Source organism: Henckelia pumila, chromosome 3, assembly GCF_033568475.1.
Source record: "Henckelia pumila isolate YLH828 chromosome 3, ASM3356847v2, whole genome shotgun sequence".
NCBI classification, from domain to species: domain Eukaryota; kingdom Viridiplantae; phylum Streptophyta; class Magnoliopsida; order Lamiales; family Gesneriaceae; genus Henckelia; species Henckelia pumila.
In genome coordinates, this window is record NC_133122.1 from 189169631 (window position 1) to 189187652 (window position 18022).

Genomic DNA, 18022 nt, shown 5'->3' on the forward strand with positions numbered 1-18022 from the left:
GATCATAAAAGCTTAAAATATCTGTTTTCGCAATCAAAATTGAATATGAGACAACGTAGATGGCTAGATTTACTGAAAGATTTCGATTGCAAGATCAAATATTATCCAAGAAAATCCAATGCAGCTGCAGATGCCTTAAGTAGAAAGGTATGTTCATTATCTTTATCTACGATAGGTGTATCTCATTTGGTGGAAGATTGTTGTATTTCTAGATAAGTATTTGAAACAGATATACAGCCTATTCGTGTTTGTGCTATGAAAGTTGAGCCAGAACTTTTGATGAGAATCAAAGAAGCACAGAAAGTGGATCAGAATATTCAGAAATCGATTGCTATGGTCAGATCTGGACATCAATCTGAATATCAGGTCAGTGCTGATGATGTGTTATATGTGAATAACATATTATTTGTTCCAAATGTTTCAGATTTGAAACAGCAGATATTGAAAGAGGCTCACAGCAGTAGATTCAGTATTCATCCTGGTGGAAGAAAAATGTATAATGATCTGAAGATGCAGTATTGGTGGAAACAGATGAAGTCAGATGTGACTGAATTTGTATCCAGATGTTTGAATTGCCAGCAGGTAAAAGCTGACCGAAAGAAGCCAGGTGGTTTATTGCAGAGTTTATCAGTTCCAAAGTGAAAATGAGATCACATTTCTATGGATTTTGTTACACAGCTACCACGTTCATCCAGAGGGTGCGATGCCATTTGGGTGATTATTGATAGGTTGACAAAATCAGCATGCTTTATTCCGTACAAAATGACGTACAGACATGATCAGATGGCAGAGATCTACATCAGAAAAGTGGTAAGATTACATGGTGTGCCTAAATCTATCGTTTCAGATCGAGATCCTAGATTTACATCACACTTTTGGCATAGCTTGCAACAAGCTCTTGGTACTCAATTGCATCTGAGTACAACTTATCATCCTCAAACAGACGGACAGTCAGAGCGGACTATCCAGACACTTGAGGATATGCTGAGAGCTGTAGTACTATACTTTGGTACTAATTGGCAAGATTCATTACCAGTTGCAGAATTTTTTTATAATAACAGCTATCAGACTAGTATTGAGATGGCTCCATTCGAAGCACTGTACGGAAAAAAATGTAGATCACTGTTATATTGGAATGATATCTCAGACGTACCAAATGTTGGACCTGATATGATCCGAGAAATGACTGAAAAGGTGAAGCTTATACAGAAAAGAATAAAAACAGCTCAGGATAGACAAGCAAAGTATGCGAATATCAGACGACGACCTCTATATTTTGATCAGGGAGACAGAGTGTTCTTGAAGATTTCTCCGTTTAGAGGGACAGTCAGATTTGGAAAGAGAGGAAAGTTATCTCCATGTTTCATTGGTCCATATGAGATTATCGAGAAGATAGGCAATCTTGCTTATCGACTCGCTCTTCCTCCATCTTTGTCTCGTATTCATGATGTATTCCATATCTCTATTCTGCGGAAGTATCAGCCTGATCCTTCCCATATTCTTCAGCCTGATGAAGCTAAACTTGACGAGACTCTAAGTTACTTTGAGCAGCCTATTTAGATTCTTGATCGCAAAGATAAATAGCTCAGAAACAAAAAGATTCAGCTAGTCAAAGTTCATTGGAGTCGACATGGCACAGAAGAAGCGACTTGGAAGACTAAGTCAGATATGAGACAGAGATTTCCAGAGTTGTTTCATTGATGTGATTTTTTATTCTGTTTTCTGTTATTTCATTATCTTATGCGTATACAGATTGCATATACAGCTTGCTTATGATTTCGAGAACGAACTCATGTCTTAGAGGGGGAGAAATGTAAGGCCCTGGATTATTTAATTTTAATTTGAGAATATTTAGAGTTTAGAATTGAATTCTAATATTCTTAAATGAATAAGGATTGAAATTGAATTAAATCGCTTTTCTGGGGACTAAATTGCAAATAGCCAAAAGTTCAGGGACTAAACTGCAATTTGGCTAATATATATCTACACTTACACTTTTTTCCACAAAGAAATCCACAAAATAAGTGTGAGATTTGTGTTGAAACAAAAATGGTTAAATCTTCATTTCATAATGTCACAAGAAGTACTACGTCACTTGAATTAATACATACTGATGTATGTGATTTAAAAATGGTACAAACACGAGGTGGAAATAAGTACTTTATAATGTTCATTGATGATTGCACCAGATTTTGTTATGTATATTTATTGAAAAGCAAAGATCAAGCAATTGAAGCTTTCAAGAAATATAAGACTGAGATTGAAAATCAACGAAGTTCAAAGATTAAAATGATTCAAAGTGATCGAGGTGGAGAGTATGTGGCTCCTTTTGAAGAATTTTGCTCAACTACGGGCATCATTCATCAAACAAAAGCCCCTTACTCACCTCAATCCAATGGCGTTGCTGAACGCAAGAATCGAACCTTAAAGGAAATGATGAACGCATTGTTAATAAATTCTGGCTTACCTCAAAACATGTGAGGTGAAGCGATTCTCTCAGCAACCCACATTCTAAACAAGATTCCAATCAAAGAAAAAGACGAAACACCATATGAACAGTGGAAATGTCATAAACCTTCTTACCAATACCTCAAAGTCTGGGGGTGTTTGGCTAAAGTAGAAGTATCTAAGCCAAAACAAATAAAAATTGGGCCTAAAACGGTTGACTGTATATTTATTGGTTATGCATACAATAGTAGTGCATATTGATTTTTAGTACATAAGTCAACGATTCCTGATGTAAATGAAGGCACAATTATGGAGTCAAGGAATGCTGTATTCTTTGAAAATATCTTTTCATGTAAAAAAAAGAAAGAAAACAATTATTGTTATTAATATACAAAAAAAAACACATTAAAGAGATTGAGAATAAAATTTTTCCTTAATACGAAACATTCTATAACTATTTCAAAGTTGTTATCAAGTCAATCGAGGGACTTAGTTGCATGAATTGTTTTAAAGAAAAAAATATTATAAATATAGATATATTAGAAAGTGTTGGGAAACAATAATTATCCATGCTAAGTAGAATAATCGAACTATGAGGCTTGAGTTGTTGAATTGTTTAAAAGATTTTAGTTGCACCATTATCATTAACTATAACTTTTGGTTAAAGCGGCAAATGTTCGGTCCTATAATTATATCATGGCCAAGGTCATGGACTCATGGGTTCAATTCCGTTGATTGCAATGAGTACAATTATTGGAATAGAGATTTTTGAGGTGCAATAATAATCTCTGCTGGGTAGAGCGATCGTACTATGATGCTTGAACTACAATACAGTTTAAAATATTTGAGTTACACTGTTACAAAAAACTATAACTTTTAGTAAAACAACAAGTGCACTGTTTTCATAGTTTTTAATAAAGCGATAATCACTCGGTTTTACCACAGGTAACGCTTTGTGATGGACGAAATACATATATATTTGAAAGAAAAAAAATAACTCTTTGGTAAATATTAAACAAATATAAAAGATCCCTTGTTACATGTACATGCTTAATTATATTTCAGGATAAGAATTAGATAATTGTTTGAGAAAGATGTTTGTCAGAAAATATATTTTATCGAGTGACCAGATAAAACATTTATTTATATTTCTTCTCAATTATAAATATAATAGCAAACTCAACCTATTCATTTACAAGAAAACGATGTCTAAGCATTAAAATAGGCTTAGAGAACCAATCAAAAAACAACACAATTTTCTTTTCAAACTAGACAAATTAGTTGATCAGAAGATGATAAAAAAAAAAAAAAAACCATGGAAATCAGAGATGATGAAACATTGCTAAATTTAATCGAATAAGGGAACAAAAAAAATCCGAAAAAAATGAAATGAAACTGAAAGAGGTGAAAATCAACCCAGAAAAGCATTTAACAAATATGATTGTGTAAAATGAGAAATAACTATATAAAAATATGTACTATTATTCTCAAAAAAAAAAATTGTTTTATGGAAAAGGTGTTAAATAAACAAATTATGTGCCTATATTTATTTAAAAAATTTACGACTATTCAAAGTGCAACCACGTTTGTTTAACAATGTGCGTTGCACATGTATCCTACTAGTTAAAATAAAAAACAGTGAAATAGCATGACCACTTATTCATAATTTGCTAATTCATTGCCGTCCATATTGGAACGTACAGGATTTAAAAGAGAGTTTGTAAAGAGGGTTGGTGGGCCTCTCACAAAGAAGCTATCGGAGTTGCTTTCTATAGCACGGGGACACTTACCAGGGGAATCATTTGCCGAGTGGGCAAAGGGAAGTTCAAACAGATGACCACCCCATATATCATAAGTAAATTTTTCTTCAAGACCTGCCTTCTCTAGACTGATCTCTTTCTTAAAAACAGTCTTTTCCTCGTGTTCATCGGAATTTTGGTTTTGAAGTTTGGATCCAGGTGCCCGGGCATGAGGAGCAATTCTCGATGTTGAAGCCAAATATGGAGACTGACATGCCCAGGTTGGGGCGGCTCTCCAAGCACTAGGAAATGTTGCAGAAGGTAATAGAACAGCCCTGGAAGCCACCTTCCTTGTTAAAGTAGGCCTTTCTAGAGGAGAGTAGCCCCGGTTTTTGTTCCCGCGTTTCGGAGAAACCTCAGTTTCCAAAAGATTGACCATAGAGGGAATATCAGAGCTTTTTTCATCATCACATTTCTGGTCAGGTGCCTGAGCAAATGGGTTTCTCTTCTCCACACATTGTTCCATATCAGGAGACACTAGACAAGATCGTTTAGGAGTTATGGATGCAACAGGAGACAAAGGTGATGATGGGGTAGAATTGCCACTCTGGCTGCTTGCTAACTCGAAAAGTCCGATGGTAGAACTCCTTTTCTTTTTCCGCCTCCTTACCTTTTCTTTTCCAATTATAACCCTCAGGTTTCTTGAGTCTGTTGCATCTTGCACATCGGAATTCACAACACATAAAGATTTTGACAGTCCTGATGACAATCTGAACTCTGGTTGAACACCTAGCAAAGTGTTATTTTTTATCTGATATTTTGCGGCAGGATCATGATGCCCTTTGCCAGAGAGAAAACAATCAGGAGATTTACCAGAAGATTCCAAGGGCAATGCTTCCTCTTTTTCAAATGATCGTTCTAAGAGATTCACTGTGGAAAGGAGTTTTTTCCCACTTTTGATGTCATGAGAAAAAATGGCTGTAACACAGGGAAGAAAGAGACTGACCAGAAAAAATAACAAGGAGCCGGCAACAAAGACCACAACCATAGCTTTCTTGACAAGCATCCAGAACATTGATCTCTTGCAAAAGTCCAGCATGTACATTGGTAAACTTGCTTTCATAGGTATCACAAGAATCCCAGTAGCCAAACCCAGTTCAAGGTTCCTCTGTATTGTGGCCGATAAAAAATCAGTCTGGTAAGATAGTTGAAGCTTCGTAGATTCTCCAGGTTGAAGAGAGAAACTTTTACAATTATGTACTCTAAACCCATCCAAACCACATTTTGAACCGGAAACATCAATTCGTATAACATCCATAGAAAGATCACCTGAGTTCTTGGCATAGACCTCTTTTGTCAGGGGCTGATAGCAGGAAGAACTTTTCTCCATAGAGGTGAAAGAAGAAAAAATTAGCTTAGTTGGCAATTTGAATTTAAATTCTAAACCTTGCACAGGTTCGGATTCCTCCAGCAACACCATCGAGAGTGAACCTCCAAATCCTCGCAGCAAAATCGACTCTACACCAGAGAGATTGCTTCTAACCAAAGCTGAACTTCTCCACTCACATCGATTGGAAGGTTGAAAAAGGATTGGACCCAAAAATGCACTACCATAAGGATGAATAAGCGCCTCGGTTATTGCATTTTCTGCTAATGAGAACCCATACTTTGTTGGAGAATACAATTTATCGTTCAGAAAAATCCTAGACGACGAAGGTAGTAGAAGCGACTCCGATGTCTTGCACTTATCAATAACTTCCCCAGAATTTAAAATAAGTTGCATCGCAATTGGTTGTTGGCTTGGGTTTTTAACAGCAACCCACTGGGAGCAATAATTTCCAATATGAACAGTAGGAAATAGTAATTCATTGTTATCAAGGACAGACAAAAAAATTTCAGTGGCTTGCGATTTCCAATTTCTCAGAACAAATTCTTCTGCTTCACTTGAATCCATGGCCTTCAAATAATTATTAGAACAATTCAAGATTACTGAAAAAACAACTTGAAAGAATTTAGACTAAACTCAAAAGATCATTGAAGCAACAGAACAAGTGAAATCTCAGTACCTATTATTATTGATTAAAACCGGGAAAAAAAGGCATATAAAATAAAAAGATACTCTCATGAGCATGGAGGTGATCCCATTTGGAACTAAATTGCTGCAATTTTCTCTGGCCATCAGAGTGCTGTGGCCAACTAAGGGAAGGTTTTGGACAACTTTTGCTTAGTTCAAAGTGATTTTCTAGAGATTATTTTGAAGTTGGTGAGAAGTTAACGCAGAGAGTGTTTGAAATAGAAGTTTGAAGCTAATACAAGCTAAAGTTTGACAGTCTGGAGAATAGTTGTTTCCAAACTTAATTTTTAGTTAAATGACAACCATACCCTTAAACCATATAAAATTGATTTTTTTAATTATTTAAATTTTGATACTCACACCATCAAAAATATACTTATATAAATTATATTATGAATATTGTATCAAAATTAATTTATTCTTTTATAACATGAATTCTCGAAAAAAAATAAGATTAATAAAAATAAAAATATAAAAAATGACAAAATTTGTATAAATACAAAAAATATCTATAAAAATGCATTATATAATTTTAAAAATAAATGTTTGTAAAAAAATATGATTGAAATTTTATAATTCTATTAGAAACTATTAAAAACTCGTAAGGAGAGGTCAAATGAATCAAGGGTATGTAATTATATAGGTAGTGTTTTGGAGAGCTTTTAGGACTTTCGTTCACAAATTTTCAAGAAAAAGCTGAGAAGCTCTCCCAAACACTACCATAATATGATAAATATTTTAAGGATACAAATGTCAACTTGTAATTTTAAACTATAAAGTAAAAAAACAGAAGGAGGAAAAAACATCACACTCTTGCTTCTAGCTTTTGGCAAAAAGTTATAGAAGCTGAAGCTGAAGTTGATATTCACAAACACTCAAAATCACTTCCACGCAACTAAAATCTAAAATGTACTTCCTCGAAGCTCTCCAAGACACCCCCTAAGTAATGTGGTATGTACTAAAAGCCTGAACATATGCAATATTTCAAAGATCAAACCCTCTAACCCGATGTCTGTGCTTCAACTGTTGAAATCTGGAAATCACTATGATTTGCAGAACACTGACTTGCAATTCAATAGTTCATGAAATGTGGTACACCAGGGGTAGGCAATAACGTTTTGGAAATGTATGTTTTTGCTCCATTAAGGTAGAACACATGCAACTACCAACCATAGCAAGCGAACAAGAAAATTCAGGCACTTAATGTAGCACGACAGACCAAAATAACATTTCGAAGATTAAAGAAGAGTAATGGAAAAATCGCACGTTAATCCAAGAAAATTTGTTTCAAGGAAGAAATAAATGGCAGAATCTCTCTACCTTGGTCTCAGAATGCGCTTGAATGCTGCTTAGGTAAGATATTTGTATTCCTTTGACATAAACAATATTGTTGATTTCTTGTGCATGTCCTACAGAAGACTCCAAATCCTTATCTTTGGTGCAGATATTGACTACATCTATGCAAGGTATTTCCATCTGAGAAATTCTAGAATCATTTATCAATACAAGTAATTTGCAATGCAAGTCAGCTTGGGGAGGTCCAAGATGAGTGTAATTGAGAATAGCCACTTGTGTAGTGGACTTAGGAAAAAGTAAGAGCCCTTCAACAGACTTGATTTCAAAAGTATTTGTACCATCCCCTACTTCGCTGACCTTGATCACATTCAATAGATATGGATAATTGTTTCTCACTGACAGGGCAAAAATATTAGATCCATTTGGTCTGCAAGAAACTAAGGTCTCTAGAGATACAGAAACATGGCCTGTATCCATAGCTGAGTGTGGACTCAGTTCCACATCAAGGGGTACCATGAGAGTATCGATCCTATTTGTAGATGATCTCAACAACAGACAGAAAGCACCAACAATTTTTCCTTCAAAAGGTTGTGAAAAATCAAATTCCATAACAGTCTCGGATTTTTGAGGAGCAATCTCCCAGTTCATGTGCGGCCTCATGGAAATGTGTGGTGAGCCAACTACACCATTTTCCACATCCAACCAATCGTTAGCACTCAATATATTGTAGTCACTTGAATCCTCCAGAGTGTGAATGCTGCAAATAGTTTTTGATGAACCTGAAGTATTTCCCAAAGAAACAGATATCCAAGCATTTATCTCCTCCACATTGAGAGTTTCATTGAAAGGATTAAACAAGGTCAGATTCTTTCCCCACCTTCTAATGGAGGAAACATCAAGACCACTCAAAGGCTTTATCAAAAAAGGTGACTCAACGGCAAAGCCTTCAGCCTGAACGAGGAAACCACCAATACTTGTCTGTAAAACCAGTTGAGCAGATGATGATCCCAACTTTGTGGGAAAAAAAATAAAGCATATTGACGCAACTTCCCCGGGGGCCAATAATGTTTCACTAAAATTGCAAGAGTAAAACTGCAAATTGCTACTATAAGGGTTATGGATAGTCAAAATTTCATCAGCATCTAGATTCTTCACTGTTAAAAACGCTAAGGAAGGATGATACAAATTCTTACGTCCCCAATCTAGTAGTGAAGGATTTATTTCCACAGGCGGGGTAGACAAGTCATCCAGAGAGTCATATTTCACAGTACCAACATTTTCCCCTGATTTTGATACCCTAGTTTTATGGTCAGATGATGATGGCCTTATGCAAGAAGAAATTTCTGCTTGTGGTTCAAAACCATCTTGCTGCTGCAAAGAACACAAAATGGTTCTCCCATCCAATAACTGGAAGATACTGCGGCCAAGTGACCAACTCATACTGCTACCTACTTGCTTCAGTCCAGATGAAAAATCCCCAGAATCATCGAACACGTCTAATTTAGAATCAATTTCGTTAAACAAAACCCCAGACAATGTTGACGGGAAACAGAAAGAATTCGAAGGCGGGCATATGTTTTCAAGACTGCGTTGCTGCACAGTACTTCTTGAAACTATTTCTGAACTATTATGACCACCAAATACATCTGGATAGCTTGTCTCAAAATTGGCTCCATTGGACCTACAGGACTCTGTATCCAACTGATTTGACACTTCAGTCAGAGAGCAATGCTTGCAAGTGACGGGAGCCAACACAGAACACAACAAAACCGCTACAAAGTACAGATTCTTGGCAAAGCGAACCGTGGCCCTGAATAGAAAAGTCAGATATTAATGTATCCATTTGAAGGAATCCTCGATTATTTAAACGGTAAAATAAAAGTTAAAAATAAATGAGGTCAGGAGAAAAATTCAGGGAGGTTTTTCAAGAAAACGTCTCAGGAGAAGGGAGAGAGAACATATAAGGTAGTAGCTAACTCCTTTATGAACTAAAAGACTATGGCCAACAACTTTCAATTACTCATATTTTCCTGATATACCAAACAAAACCATCACCAAAAAAGTAGAGTTCTTTGAACGAACGACAGTAATAAAAGAGAAACCACAAATTTTCAAACGGAAACAAAAACACTGAGCGGCGTCAATATTGATCTGGCTTTGACTAGATTGTTCAGAATCACCGGAATTAATTAATAAAAACTTCCCAAAAACGATAAACCAGAAATTATAACCCCGAGAAACCCATCAGACGTCACTTTAGCTAACGAGTAATATCAGGACAACCAACTCGATGAAACTAATAAAAGCTAGATTCTGTTCACAAAAACCGCAAAGTTTCCCCTTTAAACACCACCACCTAAAAAAACAAAACAAAAAATCACTTTGAAACAGCAAACTTCACACAAGATTAAAAATAAACTATCTCAACGGTCCGGTTTGATTATCAAAGATATTACCACAAAAGGACCAAAAAAAAAAAACCAAAATGAATGGATGAAAGAGTTTACCCGAGGCAGAACATGGAGAAGAGTCTCAGTATGAGAGCTTCGATCATTAGGGTTCGAGACACCATTCTCAAAGCAAGTTCACGCTATCCATCAGTATAAGTATACAATAATCGTACAAACATGTATCGAACTCCAAGAATTTCAACTTTAGGCCTCTTCGTATTCAGCTCAAGAAAAAGTGGGTGCTGATGAATACTTGAGATTGAATGGCCACTGGAGATGAACAAAGAAATTAAACAAAATGAACCCCACCTCTCTTCAATTTATTCTTTTGCCCCTCAAGTTTTGGTTATTTACATAATCTTGATTAGGTGGGTGTTAAGATGGGAATTCCGAGGCAGCATACTTTGAAGTTTGAAGGGAAGTACAAGGTTATGATAATGACAGTGTATTATTAGGTAATTTTTGTTCAATCTCTAAATTAGTGCGCGGATAAACGTTACATGATTGTATAGTTTATTTTTTCATTAAAAAAACAAAAAAATTAAAAATAAAAAAGTGACATTTCCGTTAATAAATATCAACAAAAAAATAAAAAATAAATGTGACGTTTTCGTAATTAACTCTTCCAAAAGTTAGTTTAAGGGAAAATGAATGTTCAATTCATTCATGTATAAAACTTCTAAAAACTTAATCTCACTAACATGACCAATTCTGATTTTAAAAAAAATATAAAGCTGCTATATATAATATATATATATATATATATAGATAGATGCCAAGAATCATCATATCATAAGAGCATTTGGACAATAATATCCGCCGAATCCAACAAATCAGTTTATAGGTTTTGTTCCACACAAAAGAATCTTCGTTTTGAGCCAAAGATCTACCGATTTGAGGCGTTTTCTGTGCGATCGAAGTGTTGTCGCGACTGATATTGTTAGCTTCTTCTCCGGTGAGTTTCAAATTCGATTTCAGAATTTTGAGCCATATATCGTAGCTGTTGTTACGTTTCCACAAATTTTTCATGCAAAAGAAGGTGAAAGTTCAGAGTACTCTTGATTTCGGTTTCGCTGGTTTGTGTTGTTTGTATTCGAATCGTAAAAAAATTGATTAATTCCCAAGTCATGAACGAAATACCAATCCACCATGTTCTTAGTTTCGTTGGTTTTCTGTTCTTTAATCTTTCATTGAGTAATTTGCGATGCACTTCTTGAATTCCATCTTATTTTTGTTTTTGCTACGATATATGGAGTTTCGTTTGATTATAATGCTTAAATCTATGCCGGATTTTATATATAGAATAGTTTTTTGTAAATTCTTTATGGGAAAAATGAAAGCTTTAAAAATGAGTTTAAAATGGGGTACAATAAACTTTTATGACAACTTGGTTAATCATTTTCGTAAAGCGAGGACGAATACGAAGTATTTGCTATAGGGGTCCATTGTGTGCAATCGCGCAGGCGCGGGTGTGGGCCCAAGGCGTGACAATTAGTCTAGTTAAGGCTTGAAGAATTGTATAAGTGATATGGTATACATTTTGATTATAGGCTTGGATACTAGGCTGTTTACCTAGAATTGACCTAGAAAGGTACGTAAGTACTGACTAAGTTATCCAGCTGAGTATTCATTCTTATATGGAACCTCACTCGAGGTCTAACCTTTGTTAGATGCCACATTCCTATCAACACTCCTTGTAGGATTTGTGTCTATTTGAAGTGTCGTAGGTAGTAATAGATCATTAAAACTAATAATATATGCGGAAGCGATTGATAAAAATAAATCTTTCAATAAGGTTCTTTGATACAACAAGACTGATTCTTAACAAGTAGTAGTACTACCTAGAATATGACAATACTTTATTTTATTAGATAGATGGACTCTGATGATCATAATAGAGACTACGTAAAACATAAATCTAGTTCTTATTCGAGGAAAAATATGGATCATTCACTGTCATTTTTTTCATTTTTCATTTTTGGGAACCCTGGCTCTGGAAATTACAATAGATAAAAAAATATGGAGGTTAAGTTTTTAAAGACTCAGTGAGAATAAATAGTTATTCATAAGATGATATATTTATTTGAAATAGTAGTAAACATTAGGAGTACAAACCTCATACAAATGTGTAAGAATTCAATAGTTTAGTAATAACCATTCCGATAATGATGATGATGGTGAGCCAAAGTGAACAAATATACCCGGACCAAAGTCACGTTATTCAGATGAACCATATACACGGGTTTAACCCGTTATTCATTTGACTCAATATCCAGACCGAAGTCCGTTGTCCAGTGGACTCAATTTTCAGACCGAAGTCCGTTGTCCAGGGCTCTCTCTCTTGGTTAATAATCTTGATCATTCAATTATTCGATCTTTCGATCATACATTCATTTGTTCGATGATGAACCGGGACATTATTTCATTTAGAGAAATACAATAATCAGGTATAAGCATAAACAAATCAACAATATAAGATGAACAATATTTGTGATGAAATCTTATTATAATTTCCAAGCGGAATGCCAAAAAGGGTTGTACGAAAAAAAAATATTCCTCACGAAATAAAACCTCACCTCAATACTTACTATCCAAATCAGTAGATAACTTCAACTTCCTATAATTTTAGGATATTTCATATATTAGTAACACTATCGGATGCTAGACTAGTTCATGATCAAAAGTTTGTACTCAAACAAGTGTGGACCTCTTTGATAATTTGTAAGAAAATTCATAATAATTTGAAAGTAGTTCCAAAAATTCTGAATCTTTGATAGTAGGTATAAATCATAAAGTTCTACAACTTTTGTATTCAAAGTGTGTCTGTAGTGACCCGTATCCGTAATTAACGATTAATGAGTATGTTAATCGTGTGTTCATGTTTGGATTAGTAAAACATGATTAAGTAAATTCCAAATGGATTAACGGAGTCCAGAAATGAATCAAGGAAACTCAAATGGTGGGTAAGGTTTGGGAGGTTCGGACGCTCCGAACCGAGTTCGGAGGATCCGAACATGGACGGAGCCAGGCTTCGGAGGCTCTGAAGGCTTCGAACGGTCCAAAGTGGGTTCGGACGATCCGAACTCATTCGGCCAGCTGTCCCAAAATAATACGTCATTGGTGACGTCATCAGGGAAATTTTCGGACGATCCGAATGGTGAGTTCGGACCATCCGAAGAGTGTATCGGACAGATGTATGGTTGCATGCGATTGGTTGGACACGTGGCGGAAATCGGACGATCCGATGAGACGATCGGACGGCCCGAAGCAGATTGGACGCTCCGAACTCAGGATCGGACGGCCCGATCGTGTGCCATAAATATGCGATCGCAGGGTCTCATTTGGTGCAAATTCCGAATTCTTCTCCTTCGCCCACTGGGCTCTATTTTAGGGCTTTGGGTACTCTTATTTTAAAGTTGGAGTAGGGAATATATTTTAGCATAGTCAGACAGTGACTGACATAGTAGCGGAGCAGTGCTCGTGTAGTGGAGCCGTGCTCAAGGCTGTGGAGCTGCAGCAGGGGTGTGCCCCTAGTTGCGGGATAGTCGCCATCAGTGGGCTGACGACGGACGCTGGTATAGCTATGGTCTCCTTAAATTATTTAAGAGTATGCAATAGCTTATTTAAGGCTTTTAGAGCTTAATTAATGATGCATGGGTATTTGCGTTGTAGAGTTGATGATAGGCTGGGAACCTAGAGTGGGACTGCTAGGACTGCCTGTAGAAAGGTACGTAAGTACTGACTGAGATAGCCAGCGGGTTTTGCATGCTTATATGTTGCATTTGTGTGTCATATTATTATGCAGCATATGCATATCATATTGTGCCTGTCCATCTTTTGAGATGAGTCATGTAGGGCCGCTCAGCCCTGTTCGGAAGGTTGATGTCGAGCGCCCCGCGACCGACGGGTTAGCCGACACTAGCATTTGTAAGACACGGTCTACGTCCGATAGGAATGAGTAGTGTACACAGGGTTTGCTCCTCGGGTTGTACCACTCATGTCCTAGGCGCCATTACTGAGCAGTTGTATACAGTTATCCCAGATATAGAAACCCTGTCATTTGCATGCATCATATTTGTATGTGATAAGTGCATTTTGTTTACATTTATTCATGTTATTTTTATTTTTATTTTATGTGCATTCATATTGCTTTTATTTGTTTTTATGTGTTTTAGTTCATGTGTGTGTATTTCACTCCTCGGGTTAATTTTGTAGAAAAATAGATTTTTGAAGAATGAATTACGGAGCAGCCTTGATCGAAAAATCAAATTTAATTTTAACGATATCCAAATCCGATCTCCACTGTTCAGAATAAAGTTCAAGATGTTTTGAAGCTTCTGTCCAAATTTCAGCTCGATCCGACGGTTAGAACTTCAGATATGAATTTTTCAAAATTATCGCACGGAGCAGAAAAATCCACTCGCTCGAGCGAGAGTCGATGCTCGCTCGAGCGAGCCAGACTTGCCAAAAATCTTCCGGGACAGAGAGTTGCTCGCTCGAGCGAGACTTGTGCTCGCTCGAGCGAGCATGGCGTGAAGATTCCATATATTTGGAAACTCTTGGTCAAAAAGGATGCTATCTTTTAGAGATCCTTGGACACTTAAATACCGATCTATTCATCAGATTAAGGGTTCCGAACACAGACAACACAAGGGAGGCGGCTTCAAAGCTTGGGAGAAGATTTCTACACTTTTTCTTTTTCTGTTCTTCTTTATTTTTATTTATTAAATTATAATTTAAATTATTGAGTAGTTTGTTTTCAACCAAGAAGGCATGATTGGGTCGAACAAATTCATGTAGAAAACTTGGATGTTTGTTTGGGATTTTTTAGAGTTGATTTTATTTTATTGATTGTCATATTTATATTTGTCTTGTGAATAGTCTGATCAACTGTTTGCTTGCATTTTAATCGATTCCAAGTCAACAGAGGAGGTTTTGATTTCGATCACTCTGATAATCAACATATTGTAAAACCGACTAGAAATAGAATTCGGTTTCAGTGTGCGGTTTGGGTGCAAACTGAATTTTCACAAATATTTAATGCATTCAAATTTGATTAGAATTACGAAAGATTAGTTCATCAATATATGAATAGGTTTGATTGTTCTAAAAATAGTCCTTTGAACAAATTAGGAGAATTCCCGTGAATTAAGATTAAATCTAAGTCCTGAATCGACTACATGTTACATGATTTGTTCGGTACCTACGTGTGTCTTGGTTGTCTCTTTTAAATTATTTTTATCTTCAGTTATTTTTATTCTTATTTCTTAAGCAGTTTTTATTTTATTTTCTTATTTTATTTAAATCAAATTGCTTTTTATTATTTTGTCTAGATTAAGTAAAATAATTAATTCTTGAGAATTGACAATAGTCCCTGTGGGATCGATACTTGGACTCTCAGTCTACTTTACTGTTACTTGACCTGGTACGTTTGCCAGTAGATTTATATCACACCGATTTAGCCGATCAAGTTTTTGGCGCCGTTGCCGGTGACTGTTCAGTTAATATTAGGGTAGATTATTTGCTTGAGACTAGACATTTTTTTTCTTGCATTATTTTTTTATTTTTAATTTTTAATTATTTTTTTCTTACTTGTGAGGTACTTGGAGATGGATCATCGACAGGTGTTCACAAGGTTTGGCCAACAATACTCGGAGCCCTTCTATGCTGCTTGGGGGAGATTCAATGATTTGGCTAACATGTTTAGATGTCATTATTTTTCGAACTACACTCTATTTCAAATTTTTTTTGGTGGTTTGGATGATAATACAAGAATTTGGGTGGATTATAGAGCTTTGGCCACTGGCAGCCACCTGTTCAGAAGAGATGAAAACAGTGCGATGCACTTGTTAAATGATATGACAAATTTTGACTACCATTGGCATTGTGATCCTTCACTGCAGGGTTGGAGTCACCAATATTCTCCAGATATCAACTCTAAAAATTTTTCGAACCAACCACCGGAGCGTCAAGAAGAGTGTGTAGGGTATTTTGAGGATCATGTGGCTCAGTTGGAGAATCTTTTGCGGCAACAGACAGAGACAAATCAATTCTTAGAAAGCCGTATCAGGTCTTTGAGTCTTTTGGATGAACAGATTGTGCTTCTTAGAGAACCAAATTTGGAGATCTGCCAAGACAGTGAAGTAACTGAGCCAGCACATGAAGAAATAATTTTTGATGAATTTTCTTGTGAAGAAGAGCCAATAGTGGACTTGGAGGAGGAAGAAACATACAAGGCTACATATTTTACCTCGTCAATGGTCGTTTCATGTACACCATTAGAAGATTCTTTCTTGCCATTGATGCCACCTCCAGCATATTCCATCCTCTATGAGCTTCAGCCTAGATTCGGAGTCTGCTTCCAAAAGAAAAATTTCAGACCAAGTGTTGTTGGACCGATGAGCTTTCCATGTCAATATCACGCCAAGCTTGAGGGCGAAGGAAATCAAGACCCATACGTAGAGTCGTATGATTCTTACTATGGATGGCAGCCGCTCTTTGATGGTTGCTTCTGTATAGTCGGGCTGTAGACTATAAATTTAGCGCTGACTGGGAGGCAACCCAGAGTTCTTTCCCTTGTTTATTTTATTTTATTTTTTGTTTTGGTTTTTTTTATTTAATTTTTACTTGTTTCCCATTCCAGTTTGCCGAGCCTGCCGATATACACAGTCTGCTGCTGCTGTCCCAACAGATACTGTCATGAAGGAAGAGGATGAATCGAAAACCAGGGGAGTGTTATTTTTGTTCTCATTGTGTTTTTGTTCGTCTTTGCATTTGTGTGTTTGTTATGCATTCTGTTCATTTTTCTGAAGTATTGAGGGCAATGCTTTGGATAAGTATGGGGGGTAGACTAGTTTATTGCATTGTTTGTTATGTTTGTATTGCATCTGTCATGTTTTGTGTTTTTTTGCATCTAGTTTGTTGTTATTGTTGTTTGTTTAGTCTTGCATGAGTAAGATGAGTCATAATAGCCAATGATGATGAAGTTTATTTGAAAAAAATGGATTTTTTAAAAAAATTTGCTCTTGACTTGACATGAGAAACTGTAGGTTGAACCGTGAATATTTTTAATCACTAATGTTAGACCAGTGAATTGTAGCGAAAGATTTGATGAAGTTTCTGTCTGTTTGACCATTGCACGGCAATAAGTGGTTTGTGGATCTTGATTATGTTCTATGAATTTTGATGAGGCTCTAGTTTACACTTATGATCTTGGGCGCACCTAGAAAAAAAAAATTTCAATTCCATCCGGGCCTTGAAAAGATTAAAATCCTATAAAAGACTAAATTTAAGGCTAAGTATGCGGATTAAATGGGATTGATGCTCCATCCGGGCTATAGACGAGGGGATTGAAAAGAAAAAATAGAATGATTTTTCGTATCCTATCCAGTTATAGCTAAGTCAGCGGGTAATTATTGGGGCTAAAGCAATACCGGGTGCAAAAATCCGGAGGTGTGTAATTCATTATCTCAAGGGAGGTGAGTTTAGTCTAGAGCTCGTTGGAAGGAATGAGCACTAAATTGTGATACTTGCACTGATTTGTCATAGGTCGCTAAGCAGTTTTGAAACGAATTCGGTCTAAGTTGCATGAAACCGGAATGACATTTCACACACACACGTTCACGTTAAACCGAAAGTGTATTATAAAAAGTTGAGAGTATGTCTATGTTTTGGTTTTGTGATTGAACTTCTCGGAGGCTGTGCACATTCATGATTCGTCCTCACTTATGTTTTTGTTTGCATATTGTTTTTGCATGTCTTGCTCGAAGGCGAGCAAGGTTTAAGTATGGGGGTGTTGATAAGTGCATTTTGTGTGCATTTATTCATGTTATTTTTATGTCTATTTTATGTGCATTCATATTGCTTTTATGTGTTTTTATGTGTTTTGGTTCATGTGTGTGTATTTCACTCCTCGGGTTAATTTTGTAGAAAAATGGATTTTTGAAGAGTGAATTACGGAGCAGCCTTGATCGAAAAATCAAATTTAATCTTAAAAATATCCAAATCTAATCTTC

At 36.1% G+C, this 18022-nt stretch overlaps 1 protein-coding gene across 1 annotated transcript; it reads right to left on the minus strand.

Annotated features, from left to right (window-relative positions):
- Positions 1-4082: 4082 nt before the first annotated feature.
- On the minus strand, positions 4083-10286 carry LOC140890910 (uncharacterized). The gene is made up of 3 exons (XM_073299064.1): positions 10065-10286; positions 7582-9367; positions 4083-6144 (listed from the first exon to the last, which is right to left on the minus strand). Exons 1-3 carry the CDS (start codon positions 10127-10129, stop codon positions 4105-4107), a joined length of 3891 nt encoding a protein of 1296 aa, XP_073155165.1. The 5' UTR covers positions 10130-10286; the 3' UTR covers positions 4083-4104.
- Positions 10287-18022: the final 7736 nt, after the last annotated feature.